This window comes from Pituophis catenifer, unplaced genomic scaffold (genome assembly GCF_029215685.1).
Source record: "Pituophis catenifer annectens isolate HBS135680 unplaced genomic scaffold, rPitCat1.0.hap2 SCAF_14, whole genome shotgun sequence".
In the NCBI taxonomy this organism is placed as follows: domain Eukaryota; kingdom Metazoa; phylum Chordata; class Lepidosauria; order Squamata; family Colubridae; genus Pituophis; species Pituophis catenifer.
Window position 1 is genome coordinate 19,306,503 of NW_027256894.1, and position 22,663 is coordinate 19,329,165.

Sequence of the window (22,663 nt, forward strand, 5' to 3'; positions counted from 1 at the left end):
CGTGGCATGGCTTGGTAGGCGTGACTTGGTGGGAGTGGCATGGGAAGGATACTGTAAAATCTCCATTCCCTCCCGATCAGCTGGGACTCAAGAGGCAGAGAATAGATGGGGGCAGGGCCAGTCAGAATTTTTACTACCAGTCCTGTGGGTGTGGCTTGGTGGGCGTGGCCTGGCTTGGTGGGCGTGGCTTGGTGGGAATGGCATGGGAAGGATACTGTAAAATCTCCATTCCCTCCCCACTCCAGGGGAAGGTTACTGCAAAATCCCCATTTCCTCCCGATCAGCTGGGACTCGGGAGGCAGAGAATAGATGGGGGCGGGGCCAGTCAGAATTTTTACTACCGGTTCTCCGAACTACTCAAAATTTCCGCTACCGGTTCTCCAGAACTGGTCAGAACCTGCTGAAACCCACCTCTGGCGTGTCGTAGTCACCTCCGCAACTGAAGAGCCAATAGGAAATGAGTGCAAAGAGATCAAAGGAAGGCTGGATGAACTCTTGGGGTTCAATTGCAAAAAAAAAAAAAAAACAGTTGCCCATCTCTGCCAGGAACAACTTGACTGCTTCAACTCTTTCTCGCATGGCCACAAAACTAAACCACTGAAAGGAGTGTTGTATTTGCATGATGTGTGGCCTGGAGTACTTCCAACCCCCCAAAAACAGAGGATTTCTTTTTCATACATCACAGTGCAGCTTTGAGCCCTTTGCATTCTTCGTTGGCGTTGATAAAAAGCCTTCCTTTTACAGTCGAAGGTGAAATGTTGCTCCTCGCTCTTTCCCCCAAACCCCTCTTCTTTCTCTCACAATCCTGTGAACTTTTTCAACTGCCACCTCCCTCCTTTATTCATCCTCTACGTATCCATCCAATGTGCTGTCTTGTGCTCCGCCATCTCGTTCTTCATCCGTTAAGGCTTGGGACATACGAGGGAGGTATAATGACCGCAGCATTCCTGGAGATAGCCCTGCGTTGTGTTGGCATGTAGCGTCTCCCAGATGCCACCGAAGGAGAGAGATCCATTAAAACTGGGTAAGGCACTGCGGAAAAGAAAAATTGAGAGATTAGAGGGTTAAATAGCAACAGCACTTATTTACTGACCCATAGTGCTTTTCTGAAGGGGACTGCAACTCCTGGGCCAGGGACCAGCACCAGAGAGAGGAAAAAAGAGGAACACACCATATATGTGCAATCAGGGTGCCAGGCAGGAGTGGGCTTCAAAAATTTTAGCAAGGGGTTCTCTGCCTGGTTGCTGGGTGGGCGTGGCCATGGTGGGCGTGGCCTAGTTGGCCTCCTGCACCACGGTGTGTGTGTGTGGGGGGGTGTTTTTGCCCTCCCCAGGCTCCGGAGGCTTTTTTCGAGCCTCCGGGAGGGCGAAAACGGCCTCCCCAGGCTCTGGAGGCCGGAAACAGGCCCGCTTCTGGCCTTCTTGAACTTCCAATAGGCCCGTTTTTCGCCCTCCCAGAGCCTCCGCACGCAGCCTGCACTTACCTGCATCCAAAACGGGCCACATGGGGACTCCTGGGAGGGGTGGGGTGGGGTGGGCAGGGCCAGCCATGAATGGGATTTGAGGGTTCTCTGAACTGCACAGAATCTTAGCTAGAGGTTCTCCCGAACCCCTGCGAACCCCCAGCAGCCCACCTCTGACCGTCCCCACAGTCCATGCAAAAATCAAACCAAATTAGTCCTCCAAGTTTGGGGTTGCATGTGATCTGATTCACAGTCCTCTCTGAGTGGTTTCCCCAACAATCTGGGTCCTCATTTTATCCAACTCAGAAGGATGGAAGGCTGAGTCAACTTTGAGCCACTAAGAATCGAACTCCTGGCTGCGGGTGTCAGGGTGCGAATTAATCCCATTCTGCTTTTGGGTAATCGCACCTTGATTTAGAGACGTAGATCGAGACTTTTCCTTGAAGCATACTTTTGCAAGAAAATAAACCCCGAAGATCTTTTTTTTTTCTAAGAAAAACTCATTTATTTGTTAGAAAGAAAATAAAATATCTCGCTATCTAAATAATTACATTTTGGCAACGTTCCTGCCGGCCACCTCTCCGCAGCCAGACCTCTTGGCAGGAGAACAAAGAAAAGATAGAAGGAAAGTGAAGTGAAGGAAAACGGACATGCGTAGTTAGCTTACTGATAAGAAATTTGGCAAGCTACGGAAAGTCTGAAAGTCCAAAAATATGAGCTCATCTGGTAAATACAAAAACGCAGTGACAGCGGGCAGAGTTAGGCTGCAAATATTGCATTCTAATGACCGCGTCACCAGGGCTCTCTGCCTTCTCTGAAATGCGGTTCTCCAGCCTCTCATTTTCCATGGATAATGCCAACATAAAAAAATAGGAGAACCTGTCATGCAGGTCATTTCACTTAAAAAGAAAAAAGAAAAAAGGCAACCAATGTGATGTGGAAATCTATTCGGCGCTTGATAGGTATTTGCAATATTTCTTTCTGGAAATTAAATGACCGGCCATAGTGATGCCGAACTGTTTTTTTTTTTTTTTTTTTGCTTTAATGATCTTGGTTTATTAATCTTTTTATGGACAACTGACGATGGTTTCCGGGTCTCAGACTTCCCTGAGTTTTTTTTTTTTTTTATTGAAAAGTTTTACAAAGAAAATCCCCCCCCCAATATTCCCCCCACCCTCCCTCCCTCACCCCCAGACTTCCCAGAGCAAAATACAGGGCATTTCAATTAACAATCATAAGCTAAATTAACTTATTCTTAAACTACCAAATCCCCCCCTGAAACCTTAACTCCACTATGGATAACATAGTACTTTTTAAGCCACTACGAAGTTGAGTATCGATTTGCTGTGGGGTTTTTTTTTCCCAAGGCGAAAGGGTGCCATCTCATGGTCATTTAAAAAAAAAAAAAAATAAGGATTTTTAAGGAAACGGAAGACCACGTACACAACAGTCGAGGGGTTCCTAGGGCTGCATTGATGGCCAGGATTTCAAAAACACAGTTTTCAAACATGGGAACCTCCAGGCATCTTGGAAGCTGTGGATCAGGGGTGGGTTGCTACTGATTCTACCCAGATCGGCGAACTGGTAGCGGCGGCGGCAGGAGGCTCCGCCCACCTGCACCGGACGCTTCTGTGCATGTGCAGAAACTTCTGTGCATGCACAGAAGCATTGCACATGCGTGCAAGTGCACAGGCCTGCACGAGTGAACCGGTAGCGACAGGTTTTGCAACCCACTGCTGATGCACGTGCCGGAAATCTGAAGAGCAGCTGGCGACAGCGCGGATGCCCACAGAGAGGGCTCTGCGTGGCATAGGTTCGCCATCACGGGGGGGGGAGTCACTTCTTTCACCGCGTATTTCCCACGCGCCACACCTGGAAGCTCTCACCTGCTGAACAAATCTTTACAGCATTCATGGAGAGAGTAGCTGGTAGAGTTGATGGTGGTACTGCTGAAGAAGTCTAAACAGTCGGGGACTTCTCTGGGCACATAAAGGATTCCTGTGGGTAGGAAATTCAGAGCTTGTGGGAAAAGCCACACCTTTGCTTAAAGAGAACGGAAGTCACCAACTGGTGGGTCCAAACCACAGGTGCGTTCCACTTGCCTTTACTACCGATTCGCAGCGGGAGCTCGCACCTGCCTGCGCTTGCTTCACTCTCTCTCTCTCTCGCGCTTCTGTACATGCGCAGATCACCCATGATGACGTCATGGCAGGTGGGTGGAGCCTCCCGCCAGTTTTACTACCGGTTCTATAGAACCGGACTGAACCGGGAGCAACCCACCCCTGGTTCAAACCCACCGGTCTGTCTTGTTGCAAAGAAAACCGCGTGCAGAAAAAAAACACGAGCTTGTGCTGAGAGATCGTAAGAACCCTATACAGGTAGTTCTCCACTTACGACAGTTTCATTTAGTGACCGTTCGAACCTACAACGGGACTGAAAACAGTGACTTGTGACCGTTTTTCACACGACCGTTGCAGGATCCCCATGATCAGGTGATCAAAATTCAAACGCTTGGCCAACTGACTCCTATTTATGACGGTTGCAGCGTCCTGGGCGGTCACACGTGATTCCCCTTTGACGACCTTCTGACAAGGAAAGTCAGTGAGGAAGCCAGGTTCACTTAACAACCGGGTTACTAGTTTGACAACTGCAAGTGATTCGCTTAACAGAAAAGGTTGTAAAATGGGGCAAAACTCACTTAACACATAGCTCATGTTTCACTTAACACACGTTTCACTTAACAAACGTTTCACTTAACACACGTTTCACTTAACACACGTTTCACTTAACACATGTTTCACTTAACACACGTTTCACTTAACACACGTTTCACTTAGCAATAAAAATGTGGGGCTCAATTGTAGTTGTTTCCCTTTTAACCGTGTCCCCCCCCCCCAACCTCCCCCAGGCAGTACCTGCGATGCAGGCATTGATTAGAGAGACGCAGGCCCCGGTAAGCAAAGCTCGTACAACGATGCTGGAAAATTCACCCTTGCGTTGTGGTGCCATCGAAGCTTCATGTTAAAAGAAAAGCAGAGGGAAGACGTGAATAGCTATATAACTTTGAAATTGCTCTCCTCAGGACCAAACCCCTTTTGGTAGCTGGGAATAACCAAGCCTTTGGTTGGGAGGAGAGGTTGGGATGCTTAAGACCAGAGGACGTAGCTATGGGGCAGTCCATGCCTTCCCCGCCCCTGGCAGCAAAGAGAGTCTTTTTCCTCCCACCATTTGTTGACTTACTCAAGCCACCCAGCATGATCCCAATAGAACTCAGGTTGGCAAATCCGCACAGGGCAAAAGTTACAATGGTTTCGGCTCTGGGCTAAGGAGAGAGAGAGGGAGGGAGGGGGAGATAGGGGGTGGGAGAGAGGGAGGGAGAGAGGGAGGGAGAGGGAGGGAGAGAGGAGAAAGAGTCAGGAGAAAGGAGGAAGAACGAGAGAGGAGGGAGGGAGGGGGAACAAGGAGGGAGAGAGGAGAAGGGAGGGAGGGAGAGGGAAAGAGAGGGAGGGAGGGAGGGAGGGAGGGAGAGAAATCAGTGTTGTGATAAAGAATAAATCCTCTACCCATTCATTCCTCCTTCAGTTGGCATCTTCCAGTTTTCCTTGCTCAGCACTTGCTATTGGGTACTCAACCAAGGATAGTCAACTTTGGGGGTCTATGACTATTTGCCGTGGCCAACTCACCACGGCCAACTCGCAGCAGGACAAGAGTTACGCTAATCTCAAAGATACTACATGGCGAGTTGGTCGCAGCGAGTTGGTGAGTTGTCCCATTCCGCAACTTTAGGATGTGTGGCAGTGGTGAAATCCAATTTTTTTTTTTACTACTGGTTCCGTGGGCGTGGCTTGGTGGGCGTGGCAAGGGAAGGATACTGCAAAACCTCCATTCCCACCCCACTCGGAGGGCCCGCCAGAGGTGGTATTTGCTGGTTCTCCAAACTATTCAAAATTTCCGCTACCGGTTCTCCAGAACCTGTCAGAACCTGCTGGATTTCATCCCTGGTGGGTGGACTTTCTGGATGCGTGGAATTCACTCCCAGAATTCTCCAACCCGCATGGGGAAGTTGAAATTCACCCATCTTAAAGTTGCCAAAAGCATTGATCTTAAGAAGAAAAGCCCATTGAACCTCCTGTAACCCCATGCCAATCGGGACGTCCAGGACTTTTGTTTCTGAGATGAAGAAGAGGGCAGGGCAGGTGGGCTAGGAGGAGAAGGGGCAGTGGCTTTCTTTTCCAGACACTATTATGACCCGGGTACTTACCGAAATCCACTGCTTTTGAGAACCATCCCATTCGGGAAGACCCGTCAGACGATTCTTTTTGTAGATCGACAATTGCTGGTAGGCCACAAATTCATTTAAGAAGAACTTGATTCCCAGCATCTCAGCGACCAGGGAGGCCTCTTCCCAGCTGGCCCCTAACAAGAAGGCTAAAGGCATCAGGACGTATGAGCAGATCAGCTGAAAGCCAGAAGACAATTTCTTTTAAGAAATTGATGTTTTCGTTATCCTGTCATAAGCAACTTAGCAACTTAAGTCTTGTGGGAGATACCTGGAAGGAGAGTTGGGGCAAGTTAACCATGCCTCCTAGCCAACTGAGGGCAGCATCGATGAAGGCCAGCACAGCCAGGAAGGCAATGAGGTTGGCTGCAATGTTGGCCACCAGTCCCACAGAGACAGAGGCACCGTTACCAGCAGCTTCCAGAATATTCTTTTCCTCCCTGCGGGAAGGTACAAAGAGAGAAGGAAATGGAGAGATGGTCCAGAATAATTTAATTTAATTTAATTTAATTTAATTTAATTTAATTTAATTTAATTTAATTTAATTTAATTTAATTTAATTTAATTTAATTTAATTTAATTATTTAATTTAATTTAATTTAATTTAATTTAATTTAATTTAATTTAATTTAATTATTTAATTTAATTTAATTTAATTTAATTTAATTTAATTTAATTTAATTTAATTTAATTTAATTTAATATTTAAATTTATATACCGCCCTTCTCCCGAGGGACTCAGGGCGGTGAACAGCCAGAAGTAAAAAACATCAAATATTCCTTCCTTCCTCTCTTCCTTCCTTCCTCCCTTCTGTGGTAGCGCAGTGGTTAGAATGCAGCATTGCAAGCTGACTCTGCCCACTGTCAGGAGTTCGATCCTGACCAGCTCAAGGTTGACTCAGCCTTCTGTCCTTCTGAGGTTGGTAAAATGAGGACCCAGATGGTTGGGAGAGGGGGCAATAGGCTTCCCTATTCCCTATTCCTTCCTTCCTCCCTTCCTTCCTCCCTCCTTCTTAAATTTGTTTGTCGTCCATACCTTTCTAGACAACTGAGATGCATGCTGAAAAAAGCTATACAGAGTCAGGGCCAATCTAATCCCACTCAGAGGCTGTGGAGGCTCTGTGACAGAGAGATCCTGCTAGGTGGCATTCTTTAATTGATGGGACCTGAACCATAGCCTTCCTGCCAGCCCAGGTAAAAATAGCTGGGAAGCTGGGACCACACCTTCCCTTTGTATCTCTCCAACCTTCTCCCCACCCAGTTGTGCTTGACACATTGGTCTTCTCGTCTTTTCTCTCCATCTTCTCCTTGAAACCTGCTTCCTAGATCTCTCTATACAAGCCATGGGAACCTCATGGATTTTAGCTGCTTCTTACCCGCAGGCAATTTTGATGCCTTCCTGGCTTTTGAATTGGGACTGTTCCACTTCTGGATAGACAAGTTTGGACATAGCTAAAGCGCAAGGGGCTGCCATTACTGAGGCTGCAATCAAAGACGAAGCATCAATCTGCAAAAAGGATCACAAATTGTCACAGAAGAGTCGACAGATACGGTGTTCTTTAATCCAGGAATTGAGAGGGCCATAAGCCGTGATCTTAGTTTTCTTAATGTTGAGGTTCAAGCCAACTTTTGCACTCTCCTTCTTCACCTGCATCAAGAGGCTCTTTAATTCCTCTTTGCTTTCTGCCATTAGAGTGTTATCATCTGCATATCTGAGGTTGTTGATATTTCTCCCGGCAATCCAACTTTTCATTCATCCAGCCCTGCCTTTCTCATGATGTGCTCTGCATATTTATTTATTTATTTTATTTATTTATTAAATTTTTATACCGCCCCCTCTCCCGAAGGACTCGGGGCGGTGAACAGCCAGACTTAAAAACACACAATACAAATATTAAAATACATTAAAACAAAATTAAATTATCTTAGGCTTCTCCAATTTAAAACCCCGTTACCCATAAAATTCACCCAATTAAAAATTTTTTAACCTAGCCCGGCTTGCTGAAATAAAGTCTTCAGGGCCCGGCGGAAGGTCCGGAGGTCCGCGATTAGTCGTATCCCTGGGGGCAGCTCATTCCAGAGGGCGGGTGCCCCCACAGAGAAGGCTCTTCCCCGGGGGGTCGCCAGCCGACATTGCCTGACAGACGGCACCCTGAGGAGACCCTCTCTGTGGGAGCGTGTTGGCCGGTGGGAGGTTATCAGAGGCAGAAGGTGGTCTCGTAAATAACTGGGTCCTAAGCCATGGAACGCTTTGAAGATGAGAACCAACACCTTGAAGCGCACTCGGAAGACCACCGGAAGCCAATGCAGCTCGCGCAGGAGAGGTGTCACGTGGGAGCGCCATGTCGCCCCCGTAAGTACCCGCGCGGCCGCATTCTGCACCAGTTGGAGCCTCCGAGTGCTCCTCAAGGGGAGCCCCATGTAGAGAGCGTTGCAGTATAGGCTAAATAGGCAGGGTGACAGTATACAGCCTTGCTGGACTCCTTTCCCAATTTTGAACCAATCAGTGGTTCCGTGTCCAGTTCTCACTGTTGCTTCTTAACCTGCATACAGGTTTCTCAAGAGACAGATAAGATGGTCTGGTACCCCCAACTCTTTAAGAACTTGCCACAATTTGTTGTGATCCACACCATCAAAGGCTTTAGCATAGTCAATGAAGCAGAAGTAGATGTTTTTCTGGAACTCCCTAGCTTTCTCCATGATCCAGCGTAAGTTGGCCTAGAGCCAGAGCATAGGGCAACTCAAAGAAACAGTGCAAGATCAGAAGATGTGGAGAGACCTGGCCCATAGAATCGCCAAGAGTCAGATACGACTGAGTGGATATCATACTTCATCAGACTCACCCCAAATGAAATGTATGCACCCATCACACTACCAGCAATGGTAGCAAAGCCTCCAGTCATCACAGCATGGACTTCTGAAAGTGTCATGTCCCCCAGGTAGGGGCGGATGAGCAGGGGTGCTTCAGTCTGGAGGACAAAAGATAAAATCAAATAGAGGTTTTCCAAGACATCTGCAGACCCCAGAAATATATCTCAGAAACAACAAGGAGATAGCATGATTCGATGTTTTGCTTAAACCCACAGCCCAGGAGAATAAAATACTCAGTTCTGGAACAAACGACGAGAAAGAGAGTGTCCAGTTTTGTGATTGTTTCACATTACAAAAAAAAAAAAAACAAAAAATGAAAGAGAAATTCGTCTGAATGCAAACTTAACCTCGTTTTGCACTTCAGAACCAAAATGCAATCCAAACATTAGCCAGTTCTAAAATCTGCATTTCTTTAAATGTTGCAAAGCAGAATAAAAAGAAGAAAGGTTATATCGAAGAAAAAGGCAAAGATGCAGATATTCGGAGAAAATCCATGTATGTATGTATTTTCAAATCAAAAGTACGTATCCCTTTTCCCAGCAATTTTTTTTTCCCCAAATCGTCAGGGGGGAGAAAAGAGACTATTCTCGAATGCAGAAACAAAATAGCTTCGGAAAATGAAAAACAGAAAGAAATTAGAATGGAAGTCTGTTCCCTCTCTTGTTTGGAGAGGAGAAGGTTGAGAGGACCAGTCATGGGCATTCATGGAGGAAGTCAAGATCACTTACCACTTACCATCCCCACAAATACATTCCCCACCACACTCAGAGATTCGGTGGCCGCTGTGCCCATTGTGATTTGCAGGAGCCAGGACAACTGTTGGAAGAAGGTTGGAGAGGGTGACTTGGAGGACACTGGCAGCTTATGGGTCATTGCCCAGAATATCCTAGATTTAATTCTCTTGCTGGTTCATTTGCCAATCTTGCAGCAATGACACATCTTTAGCTATTGGGGCCATAGCTCAGTGGCAAGCATATGCTTTGCATTCCAGAAAGCCTTTGCTCCTATTGATACATCTCAATGGAATTAAAGGATCTGAAATCCTGAAGAGCTTCTTCCAGAAAGTCAGTCTACAGCCGGGATGGCAAACCTATGGCACACGTGCCACAGGTGGCACACTTAGCCATATCGGTGGGCACATGAGCTTAGCTCCCAGTTGATTTTCGGGCCTTCTGGGCCCACCAGAAGTAGGGAAACAGGCTGTTTCCTGTCTCCAGAGGACCTTGGGGGTGGGGGTGGGGAAGGCCCATTTTTTTCTCTCTCCCCAGCCTCCAGAGCCTTTCTAGGAGTCTGGGGAGGGCAAAAACGGCCTTCCCCACCCTCTGGAGGCCATCCAGCGGCCAAAAACAACCCATTTGCCAACTTCCGGTCCCATTGGTCCCACCGGAAGTTGGCAAATGGGCTGTTTCTGCCCTCCAGAGGGCCTCCGAGGGGGTGGGGAAGGCCATTTTCACCCTCCCCAGACTCCTAGAAAGGCTCTGGAGGCTGGGGAGAGCAACAAATGGGCCTACTGTGCCATCACATGCCAGGAGCAAGGAGAGCGGGGGGGGGGTCGCATGCGCAGGGGCAGGGCGCATAGAATTATGGGTGTGGGCATGCGCATGCACGACACCCCCCCCCGCTCCTGGCACGCGATGGCAAAAAGGTTAGCCATTACTGGTCTAGAGTAACCTAGATGGAGCAGTGGGGTCTGACTTGGAATGAAGCCCACAGGCAGGAGAGATGTCACAGTCAACAGAATTTACCCCACCGCCTGTGTCGCCCCCATCTTGTGGTGTTCATCAACCAAGATTCCCTCATGTTCATTTTGAGGTAGCATCTTCCATGTTTTTCTCTCTTCTTCAATCTCTGATACCCCCCATTGATTTGGCAACTCTTTGTTTTGCACCGACTACTTCATCATAACCCCTTTCCTTGCAAATTATCCTGTTGTGTCCCTTCTGTTAGTACTTTCTAATAGCGGAAGAAGTAATACTACTCTCTTTGGGTACCTTAGAATGGATCTTGGCCTCTCCAAGGTGCCTTATGGCCAGATGTTTGGTATATATGGATGATCAATATATTGTTTAGCTCCACCAGGAAAATTATAAGCTTACTCTTGAAAGCTCAGCGTTACCTTCAGGATTATAAACTGCATGACTCCCAAGTAGTAGAGGACGGACATAACACAACTGAAGAAGACGATAATAGGCAGGGCCTGGAGACAAAATAGAATAGTATGCATCTTTAGCACAGGACATCTTCAGCTTTCCAGATGTTGGTGAATGACAGCTCCCATCAACCCTAGCCAATATGATTAATAATGAAGGATAATTGGAGGAAAGTATCACACTCTCGTATACAGAAATCATATGGTTCTTGCAAAGTTTGAAGCCTAGGGAAAAAAATCCGTCAGACTAAACTTAGGTTCCTACTAAAACACGGAGCACCCTGAACAGACCAGATGTTCTAAAATATATCTGCACATTGATGGACCTCTTGTGCAGAAAACAATGGTGAGCAACCATCTTCTGATTTGCTCGGTCAAATTTGGGAAGAAAGCAAGTTGCTCAGTGGGGCCCACATCCAGTTTGGAGGATTTGGGGGCGTGATGTTATGCTCCCTAGTTCAGTGATCACCAACTGGTGGTCTGTGGACCACTGGTGGTCTGCGAGAAAAATTATTTGCATTTTTTTATATTGCATTAAATCAGGGGTCCTCAAACTACGGCCCCTGGGCCGGATAAGTGCAATGAACGTTTGTGTTGCTGCAGAGAGTCTCCCCCTTCGGGGTCATTTTGTGTGGGTCACAGGGGGACAGAAATTCCAACTTGGGGTCTGCTTCGGCCTCCTGGTGCAGGGCTTTGGGTGAAGACTGGAGGGAAGTGCCACTGGTGGCGAAGAGCCCGAGGGCCTTGTTCCAGTGGGACTGCCTCATGGCCTGGAACTGGCTGACCATCTCAGCCTGCTGAGCTTCCAGACGCCGGTACCTGGCCTTGCACTCCCGCAGGTCTTCCCTCTGCTTGGAAAGCCTATGCTCCTAGTCTTCAGTGAGGTGCTTCTGCTGAGCCTCCTTCTCAGTGAGATCCAATCTGAACTGAGCCAGCTGTTTTGCCAACTTTTTCTCGTGGTGGCTGCTTAGCTCCAACAACTGCTTCCTCTTGGGGCCCTAAGGAGCCCAGGTCAGGAGGCGAGGAGAGGCTGGCAGGGGAGGGGTGAGTAGAGGCTGGCAAGGCGCCCCTCGATGTGAGTGACATTTAGTTGGCCATCGACTTGGCCATGCCCACCCAGTCACATGACCATCTAGCCACGCCCACCCAGCCAGTCATTAGGCAGATTGTATTAGTGGTCCGTGGGATTTAAAATTATGAATTTAGTGGTCCCTGAGGTCTGAAAGGTTGGGGACCCCTGCCCTAATTGACAGAAGCAGACAGCAGTGGACAGAAGCAAGGACACAGAATGGACCAGCTGAAGTGTCCCACTCCATCTTTCACCCAAGCATAAAGAACTGAAGACCTGGCTGAGGCACCTGTGAAGCCATTTTTAAGACCTTCAAGAGAAAGTGGGAGCCAGAAAGAGGAGGGGAAGGAGAATATGTTTATCTACATTCACCTGAAAGGCAAAACTTTCTTGAATCAGTTTCTCCCCAAAGACGAAGCTGGATCCTGCCGTCGTGTAGTTGAGGAATGTCTGTGAGAGGAACAATATTAGAAGGAATGTTTGGAAATAAGAGTCATGTTCATTTTTTTTTTAAATGACATTACGGCACACCTGTGATTCAACGCGAGGGATTCCTGATCATTTTAGCAGCCTTTGGATCTACAGAAGCTCAAGCGCAAATTCAATGATAATCATGATAATCACTCAAAATCGTTGTCCTTGTTGCTCGAGAACCTGTCTAAGTCTTCTCCTTCCCCATTAGATCTTTCCATCATAAGCTGGGCCTTGTCTTGTGTGAAGCCAGACAGTTGATTTGGCTAATGATTCAAAGGGGATCTTTCTGAACTGAAGCTAGTGGACGTGTGACTTGTAAGACCTGTGAGATTTTGTCCCTTTGAGGAATGTGGGATATAACTAGTGATGGGATTCAGCTGGTTCTCTCTGGTTCTGTCGAACCGGTAGCACCAACTGCGGTAGACTCTGCCCACATGCCCGGATGTAATTCTTGTTGTGGTCCACCAGCAGCCTGCGGAGCTGGCGGCGGAGTCGGACAGCAACAAGGCTGAGGAAGAACATGGGCCAGTCCTGGAGGCTGGGGAAGGCCCGGATGAGGGCTCTGTGTCGGAGGCAGAGATGGGGCCAGGGCCATTGGGGAGTGAGGTACGGACTCCAGAGCCTCCAGAGACTGATAGGAGTGTGGCAGAGGAACAGGAGGAGCCTGTTCCTAATGCACACATGAGAAGAGCTGCCAGAAGGCAAGAGCAGCTCAAGCAAAGAGGACAACTCGGGAGTAGGGCCAAGAGATGATTGGCCCCTCCCATAAGGCTTAAAACAGACCAGCATTTGGGCTTTGCCGGAAAACAACGTTGGTAGCTTCGTCTTCTTCTTCGTCTACGTCTTGTATTTATTTTTGTATCTGGGACTTCTGAACGTTTGCCAAGAAAGGCCTTTGGCAGTTTGCCTAATTGGACCAAGGTTTGCGATAGGACTGAGGAATTTGTGTTGGGAGGAATTTGCTTTAATTTAGTTGAACGACGCTGGGAATGAAGTCATTCTCAGCTGTTCGAATAAAGTTTGTTTGTTTTTTCACTTACTCTTTTTCCTACTACTTACTTGGGCCTGGGTCACAACAATTCTCTCCTATTTAGCCACATTTTGGAGGCCGTGTGCATGCACGGGAGGCGCGCATGCACGGGAGGTGCACGTGTGAGCAAAGAGCATGCGTAGAAGGAAAGTGGAAAGTGCGCACGCTCATATTTGCGAACCGGTAGGGAAGGTGAGTGACTCCCACCTCTGGATATAACGTCTTCAAACCTTATTCTACCATACCTGAATCTGATGGCCCAGCCATTCGAAAGCCTGAAATCCAGGTTCAGTTCGGATGATGAAGAGTCCAAGGGCGAACTGTAGACCAAGGCCCCACAACACAGCTCTCCAGGATACCTGCAATCCAGGACATTTTGTGAACATCTTCTAGACCAGGGGTATCAAACTCGATTTCATTCCAGGCCGCATCAGGGTTGTGTGGGCCTTGGAGGAATGGGGGGGGGGGGGCGGGGGGGGCCAAGGTGGGCATGGCCAACTCGACATCATTCGTGTCGGGGGCGCCTGTGGAGGCCCGAGGGCTCTGCTAGCAAAAATAGGTTCCCGAGCTCCGTTTTCGGCTGGGACAGCCTCCTGCAACCCTCTGCCAGTGAAAACGGAGCTCGGGAGGGCCACACGCAGCCCTCCGGAGCTCCGTTTTCGCTGGCAGAGGCACTGCGGGCTGGTCCTTTGCTGTTTCCATGGCAGCCCCACGGGCCAGATCTAAACACCCCGTGTGCCAGATCTGGCCCCCGGATCTTGAGTTTGACACCCCTGTTCTAGACCCACGAGAGACGGCAGATTTGCACATTGGAGAGATGGAAGCCTTGAGGTTAAGCCACCATTGATCTCTAGAACTCAGTAACCTAAATCCCAAAGGTGCTTTTTCAAAAGGCCACTGGACTTTGTTTTTCCTTGAAGACGTTTCGCTTCTCATCCAAGAAGCTTCTTGGACTCGTGTCAGAACTGAAGAAGCTTCTTGGAGGAGAAGTGAAAGGTCTTCAAGGAAAAAACAAAGTCCAGTTAGCTTTTGGAAAAGCACCTTTGGGCCAACCATGACCTGGATGGCTGAGAATCTCCACAGACATTCAGTAGCCAAAGAGGCAAAGACAGACAAATATATGACTGAAAAATCAGTCAGGGCTCAGCGTCGCCTTAACTCAAACTTTCCTAATGCTGCAAATCAAACCAGGTTCCAGAGGAACAGTTGGCTGTCTTCAATGAACAGATCACTTCTACCTAAGCCAACATCATGGAGAATTTATAGACTGCTTTGTGAAGTGGAACTGGAGGCAGGGCTGGGCTTTAAAAATTTTAGCAAGGGGTTCTCTGCCTGGTTGCTGGGTGGGCTGGCCATGGTGGGCGTGGCCTAGTCAGCCTCCTGCACCATGGCAGGGAGGGATTTTGCCCTCCCCGGGCTCCAGAGGTTTTCCTTGAGTCTCCGGGAGGGCGAAAATGGCCTCCCTAGGCTCTGGAGGCCTGTTTCTGGCCTTCCCGAACTTCCGGTAGGCCTGTTTTTCACCCTCCCCAGCCTCCGCCTGTGCCCTACACTTACCTGCATCCAAAACAGGCTGCATGGGGGCTCCTGGGAGGGGTGGGGTGGGGTGGGCGGGGCCAGCCAGGAGTGGGATTTGGGGATTCTCCAAACTGCTCAAAATCTTAGCTAGAGGTTCTCCCGAACCTCTGTGAACCCCCAGCAGGCCCCACCCCTGACTGGAGCTAGAGTGAAGAAAGAAGCAGTAGCCAAAGCCGAAGCCTGTTATATTGAATCTTGGTTAGGTTTAAGGTACCAAACTAAAAAAAAAAAATAATGATGATGATGATGATGGTGCTTACAGCCATGTGATGCTTGGAGAAGAGAAATAACAAGAAGACGAGCACACAGAAGCCACCCAATGAGACCAACTGCTCTTTCCTCTGGGACATGTCCAGAACCAGCCAGGTGATCAAAGCTATTAGAAGAATGGCACACAAAACCCTAGAAAATTACAGGGGAAGCAGAATAATATATATTAGATTAAACATCCATCCACGATAAGCCATTTATTAAATATACATTCTTTATAAGCCTTGGGTGGGGGGGACAACACAAAAGATAATAGGTTGCGATATAAGAAAAGTCCTCATCGCAAGACTTAAATTTATCCCATCTTACTTTCCAGAATATTGATATTTATATTCTGTGCTAGTATATTTATATTTTATTTGCCTGGCTGAGGATCCTAGGGCAGAATCCAATTTTTAAGTCTTTTTTTAATCAACGATATTATGTTTATTTTCCCTCACTTATATTATTTCTTTCATTGTGTTGTGTTGTGTTGTGCTGTGTTGTGTTGTGTTTGTCAGGGTGGCAATTAATCCCATTCTGTTTTTGGGTAATTGCACCTTGATTTAGAGAATGGATCGTGACTATTTCCTTGAAGTATACTTTAAGAAAATAAACCCGAAGATATATTTTCTAAGAAAAACTCATTTATTTGTTATAAAGAAAATAAAACATCTTACTAATCTAATTAGTTACATCTTGGCAGCGTTCCTGCCGGACCTCTCTTGGCCGGAGAACAAAGAAAGTTAGAAGAAAGTGAAAGAATGTGGACATGCGCAGTTAGCTTAGAGATAAGAACTTGGCAAGCTACGGTAAGTCTGAAAGTTCAAAAATAAGAGCTCAACTGGTAAATACAAAAACGCAGTGACAGTGTGGTGCATTGCATTGCACTGCATTGCATTTATTCTATGATCATAGAATCACAGGATGCAAACTCACCTGTAGGGTCACCCAATCAGGGGTTCTGGAGAACCAGTAGCGGAAATTTTGAGTAGTTCGGAGAACCGGTAAATACCGCCTCTGATTGGCCCCGCCCCCATCTATTCTCTGCCTCCCAAGTCCCAGCTGATTGGGAGGAAATGGGTTTTTTGCAGTAACTTTCCCCTGGAGTGGGGAGGGAATGGAGATTTTGCAGTATCCTGCCCCTGTCACGCCCACCAAGCCATGCCACGCCCACCAAGCCACACCCACAGAACCGGTAGTAAAAAAATTTGAATCCCACCACTGCACTCAATCCAACCATCAGCTCAATGCTTTAAAAATTCTCTAAAATGCTCCAATATCTAAAGGAGCAAAGTGAAGATTGGCTCACCATGGCTTCTTGAAAAAAAACCTGACTATAAAACTGATCTGTGCAGCTGGTCAGCCCCTTACCATTTCAGCCACGGCCAGGCCTTCTGACAGCATTTCCTGCAGGGGCTCAACATCTGGATAATCTTGGCTCCCAAACAGTTTTTGACTATGCTATAAGCCAGGAAAGCAACAGCCAAGCTTGTTAGAATGATCAGCGCCAAAGCGCGATGGTAGTCCAGGTAACAAGCAGCAATGAAGTAGGCCAGGTAGCCTAAAATGAGAATAGCAACAGCACTTAGTGCTTTACAGCACTCTCTGGGAGGTTTACAGAGTCAGCATCTTGCCCCCAACAATCTGGGTCCTCATTTTATCCATCTTGGAAGAAGACTTGAGTCAATCTTGAGCCGGTCAGGATTGAACTGCTGGCGGTGGGCAGAATTAGCCTGCAATACTGCATTTTAATCACAAGGAAGGAAGGAAAGAAGGGAGGGAGGGAGGGAGGGAAGGAAGGAAGGAAGGAAAGAAGGAAGGAAGGAAAGAAGAAAGGAAGGAAGGAAGGAAGGAAGGAAGGAAGGAAGGAAAGGAAGGAAGGAAGGAAGGAAGGAAGGAAGGAAGGAAGGAAGGAAGGAAGGAAGGAAGGAAGGAAGGAATAGCACTTAGACTTATATACAGCTTCACAGTGCTTTACAGAACTCTCTGGGTGGTTTACAGAGTCAGCCTCTTGCCCCCAACAATCTGGGTCCTCATTTTACCGACTGTTCTGCCCCAGCTACGGACCCCAAGGAACGCAGCACACACAAAGTCCGTTCAAAGTCCTTGCTTTACTAAATAAATCCTCAAAAGGATGGAAGGCTAAGTCAACCTTGAGCAAGTCAGGATCGAACGCCAGGCTGCGGGCAGAGTTAGCCTGCAATACTGCATTCTAACCAATGCACCACCAAGGCTCAAGGCATTGAACATCAAGACATCAAAGCATCAAACAGCCCAGTCATCAGAAACCATTGCAAATTAGGTTCAGCTTATCCATACACCTCATTTAGACCGGTGCCATTCTCAAAGGTTTGGGGCAGAAGTTCCAGCAGCAGCTGGAATGGAGGTAGTCCTCTATTTATGAACATTTATTTAGTGACCCATTCAAAATGACAACGCCACTGGAAAAAAAAGTGACTTACAAGCGATCCTTGCACTTACAGCCATCATAGGATCTCCATGGTCATGTCATCAAAATTCAGGCGCTTGGCACCTGACATGTATTTATAACAGTTGCAGCTTCCCGGGGTCATATGATCACCATTTTTGACCTGAGAATGAAAGACCTACCTAGACATAAGATGCCTAAGAAGACCTTGTGGAGTAATTCACGATGAGCCTTGCAAAATCTCTTTGCTTTCGAGAAAGGTTGAGTCACGTTCTTGAACCTGCTGAAAGGCACATCAAGAAAATCAACGTTAAAGAACATCTGGAAGGGATATTGTTAAGTAATATGCGCAGAGTAACCCTTGAGTAGCAAGGGTGTGCACATGAGAAACGGCTGAGAGTGATTGTGAATAAGCACTGTTAATACACAGACACACTGAGTTGTGATATTCTTTTAGTTTCAGGAAAAAGTAAAGCAAAGTCCAATAAACAATCCAGGTCATACACAGATAAAGATAGTTAATTTGTCAATCCAGGGATATTCCAAGAACAAAGTCTTCTTACCAGTTGTTGTAGTCATATGCAGTAAAACAGTTCTTTTGGGAGTTGCAAACATTAAAACATGGCTTTCCCCAAAGACCCTCAAGGATGAATAAAATCAGGCTCTTTCCATATGGGACCACATCAGCTTGATTAATCCCATGACTTAATTATTCTTTTTAAAAATCTCACTCCATTAATACAGTAAACAGCTCAGAGTTTATAGAAATGGAGCAGCATACAAACGATAGTAATAATAACAAACAATATCCAAAGAAGCTATCGTATTTCTGCGGCATTTCTGAGAGGTAATTGACGAATGTATCTTGTCTTTTTATATACACTGAGAGCATATGCACCAAAGACAAATTCCTTGTGTGTCCAATCACACTTAGCCAATAAAGAATTCTATTCTATTCTATTCTATTCTATTCTATTCTATTCTATTCTATTCTATTCTATTCTATTCTATTCTATTCTATTCTATTCTATTCTATTCTATTCTATTCTATTCTATTCTATTCTTCCTTGCAAGAGTTGGGATGAAAAGACAAACTGGAATCTCAGATTAGGGCTGCCAATCTAAAGGGGCTCACACGAAACAGCTGTTCTAAGAAGGGAAACATCTGGGGATTTTATAGTATTAAACAACTGTTAACTGTCCAGCTGAAACAACATCACCAAATTTCCTTGGTCATCCATATTTAGTACCTCCCAAAGCGACGGTCCTGGACAGAATTTTCTTCCCCAAACTCAAGAGATGGTGCTTCCTTTCCATTTGTCTCCGATTCCTGCCAAAAAACATAGACCCCATTCACTATCTCCGAGGAACGTGCGAAGCACAAACCTAAGGAGAGGAAGAAAAACTTACAACACTATCTCCATTTTTAGGTGGAATCTTGACTTCCTCCACTCCATTTGTCTCTGATTCCTACCAAAAACACAAACACCATTACCATCTTTGAAGAACGTGTGAAGGACAAAGCTAAGGAGAAGAAGAAAAACTTACCGAAGGCTCAAATGTTGGGTTTGCCATGCCCATATCTCCATTTTTAGGTGGAATCTTGACTTCCTCCACTCCATTTGTCTCTGATTCCTACCAAAACCACATACACCATTACCATCTTTGAAGAAAGTGTGAAGGACAAAGCAAAGGAGAAGAAGAAAAACTTACCGAAGGCTCAAATGTTGGGTTTGCCACGCCCATATCACTGTTTTTAAGTGAAATCTTGACTTCGCCCATCGTCTTGTGGTTCTGAAGCTGTTACCTCCACCTTGGTGTGTTCTGGAAGACAAGACCCACTGTCTGTTGTGCAAGTAGCACCCCAGAGCACCTTCCTGATGTCAAAACAGCCATGGTCACACCCCTATCCTTCCCAACCTCCCTCCCTCTAGCTGTTCAATCCTATAATCCCAGTTCCAGGTAGAGTGCCTCCGTCCATGGGCCACAAAGATCTGTAGGGGCTACAAACCTGTCGAGTTAATCAATTACCTGACACTACCTATTTTAGTTCAGTTGAGCGTACCGGATGGTGAATTTGTTGCACCTTTGCTATCGCAATGTGCAGCTCTCCTTCTCAAGCAACAAGACGCACCGTGATTCTTTCCACTGTATTTCCTCCCACAACTGAAGGAGATCCCACGCCAGATCCCACAGTTTTTGCTGTGTGGCTCCTTCATTTAGGGGAACCAGTTGTTCCTTAATCCCCCTTTAATGGGTCTAATTCTCTTCCCAATGTTGACAGCGATCCTACCCATATCCATGGTAAATAACTCCCAACAAAATCAGTCTCTTCCCAGCTTACCCTCAGAACCAAGAAGAAATCCTTTTGTTACTACTTATCCTTAAGTCAGTAATTTAAGGATCATAAATCAGCAATCAATTAACTTCACAGTCCAAAGTCCTTTCAGCCCGTAAAAGTCCTCCTCCTCCCCATTCTCACCCACCTGGGAGTTTTATTATGTCTCAACATCCCATTTATTTCAATCTACCTATTTCCAGGAAGAACTTAATTACACACAGACACACAGACACACGCACGCACGCGCACACACACACACACACACACACACACACACACACACGGAACTGAGAAGGAAAATCCCCATCCAGCCAAAGTCAAGATCCGTTCTCCAACAACTATAAGGAATGGGGTGGCAAGGACATAGTAGATTGCAGACAGAATCTCCAGGAGGGCTTGCTGGAGACTTGTTAGTCCTGCTGAGGTCCTCTTGATGTCCTTTAGATATGAAACCCACCTGGTTTTAGACAGAAAAGGGACCCTACTCCTTAAATACAGAACAGGTTGTAGCAGAAAAGGCTACCTAGGGCTAAATGCCAATGATACATTCAAGTATCGCACCACCAAGGGAGCCTTGGTGGTGCAGTGGACTAAAGTGCTGTTAAGTAGCACTTCGCTGCCAGCTGCCTGCAATTACTGCGAGTTCAAATCTCACCAGGCTCAAGGTTGACTCAGCCTTCCATCCTTCCGAGGTAGGTAAAATGAGAACCCGGATTGTGAGGGCAATAAGATGACTTTGTAAATAAATAAATAAATAAATAAATAAATAAATAAATAAATAAATAAATAAATAAATAAATAAATAAGTTAGGGTCAAGAGCAGAGAAGAGCTAGAATGGATGCCAACCTTTTCGCTCTCTCTAGCTTCTTCAAGTCATGTTTTAGGCAGAGTCTTCGGTGTAACCCTTGTAGAGAAATGCAAAAATCATCTTGATCTTCTGTTTCCAAGATCACCTCGGTACGCAGGAGCAATTAAAAGAGAAGAAAAGCCCAGTCAGCATTGGAAAAATGGAAAGCATGAAAAAAGAAAAGGAAAATAACCCTGCCTTGATTTTATTTGGTAAAAAAGAAGGAATACAAGTAGACTTGGGCAGGTTCCAATAAATTCCAATCAACTGGAATTCCAGTAGTCCTTGCAATGTTAGGATCTCCTTTAAAAAACTGAAAACTCTGTAAACCACCACCTTCCCATAATTTTTGACCATGTGCTCAGCAGGACAGGTGCGTGCCCCCTTGTACTGTAAAACATGCTGATGTTTCAACAACAACCTTGGAGTTGTTCAGGTGATAGTTACACATTAAACAACGCAACTCTCGGATAGCTTGAAAACAATCGGAAGCCACATAAATTTGCCTGGATGGAATAAAGCCCAGGAAAACTCAAGATGGATCTTCAACAATGGACAATTCATTCCCAAACTTTGGGTTGAAATTGCCATACCTCAAGACGAAGCAGATACGTACAGTAAGCAGGGAGGAGAAAAGGCAGGAATCTACTCTACAAGATCCTTTCAGGAGACAGATAAGAAAGGGAAATAGATAAGAAGAAACCAAGCCATTAAGGAAACAAAGAAAAAATGTCAAACAGAAGAGAACAGAATAACAGAGTTGGAAAGGACCTTGGAGATCTTCTGGTCCGACCCCATGCTCAAACCGAAGATCCTATATCATTTCAGACCAACGACTGTCCAATCTTTTCTTTAAAACCTCCAGTGTTGAAGCATCTACAATTGGATGGTCTTGAAATTTCTCCCAGCTGTATGTCCCGAAGGACATACAAAAAGGCAACTGGACTTTCTTGTAACCCTTAAAAATGTTTCATTCCTCATCCAAGAAGCTTGTTCAGTTCTTCCTTTAACTGTGCCAGTTCTTACTTTTATTTATTTATTTATTTATTTATTTATTTATTTATTTATTTATTTATTTAAATTTGATTTATATGCCGCCCTTCTCCGGAGACTCAGGGCGGCTTACAATGCGTTAAGCAATAGCCTTCATACTTTTGTATATTTATACAAAGTCAGCTTATTGCCCCCACAAACTGGGTCCTCATTTAACCTACCTTAGAAAGGATGGAAGGCTGAGTCAACCTTGAGCCTGGTAAGATTCGAACCTGCAGAAATTGCAGGCAGCTGTGTTAATTACAGGGTGCATTAAACCACTGTACTACCAAGGTTCCTGTTTATTTATTTATTTATTATTATTTATTTATATATTTATTTATTTATTGAAATTTTTATACCGCCCTTCTCCCGAAGGACTCAGGGCGGTGTACAGCCAAGATTAAAAACCAACAATATAAAAGTTAAAAAACAATGTAAAATTATTAAATAATTTGGCCAACAATCTAAAATAAAATAACCCATTAAAATAATATTTTAGGCCAGCCCTGCTTGATGGAGTAATAGTGTTTTAAGGACGCGGCGAAAGGTACGAAGGTCGGGAATCCGACGAATCTCCGGGGGCAGCTCGTTCCAGAGGGCAGGTGCCCCCACAGAGAAGGCTCTCCCCCTGGGAGTCGCCAGTCAACACTGTCTAACCGACGGCACCCTGAGGAGACCCTCTCTGTGGGAGCGTACTGGTCGATGGGAGGCTATCGGAGGCAGAAGGCGGTCTCGTAAGTATCCAGATCCTAAGCCATGGAGCGCTTTAAAGGTGGCAACCAACACCTTGAATCGCACCCGGAAGACCACCAGGAGCCAGTGCAGCTCGCGCAGGAATGGTGTTACATGGG

At 46.2% G+C, this 22,663-nt stretch overlaps 1 protein-coding gene across 1 annotated transcript; it reads right to left on the reverse strand.

Moving 5' to 3' along the window:
* Positions 1-902: 902 nt before the first annotated feature.
* LOC139323988 (sodium/nucleoside cotransporter 1-like) lies at positions 903-19,370 on the reverse strand. The gene is made up of 19 exons (XM_070953600.1): positions 19,302-19,370; positions 19,137-19,223; positions 18,999-19,058; positions 18,839-18,918; positions 17,771-17,871; positions 16,532-16,721; positions 15,169-15,310; positions 13,579-13,692; positions 12,202-12,279; positions 10,728-10,808; positions 9,347-9,427; positions 8,584-8,709; positions 7,117-7,247; positions 6,013-6,181; positions 5,724-5,921; positions 4,703-4,784; positions 4,378-4,476; positions 3,349-3,460; positions 903-1,032 (listed from the first exon to the last, which is right to left on the reverse strand). Exons 1-19 carry the CDS (start codon positions 19,368-19,370, stop codon positions 903-905), a joined length of 2,130 nt encoding a protein of 709 aa, XP_070809701.1.
* Positions 19,371-22,663: the final 3,293 nt, after the last annotated feature.

What these genes read in the sequence shown, in the direction of transcription:
- LOC139323988 (XM_070953600.1), bottom strand. Translation starts at nt 19,370, where the DNA reads ATGGGCGAAGTCAAGATTTCACTTAAAAACAGTGATATGGGCGTGGCA. An exon ending in GCCTGGCCGTGGCTGAAATG is followed by an intron (nt 15,311 to 16,531) that starts GTAAGGGGCTGA and finishes GTAATTTTCTAG; the next exon opens with GGTTTTGTGTGCCATTCTTC. An exon ending in GGCATCAAAATTGCCTGCGG is followed by an intron (nt 6,182 to 7,116) that starts GTAAGAAGCAGC and finishes ACCTTCCCGCAG; the next exon opens with GGAGGAAAAGAATATTCTGG.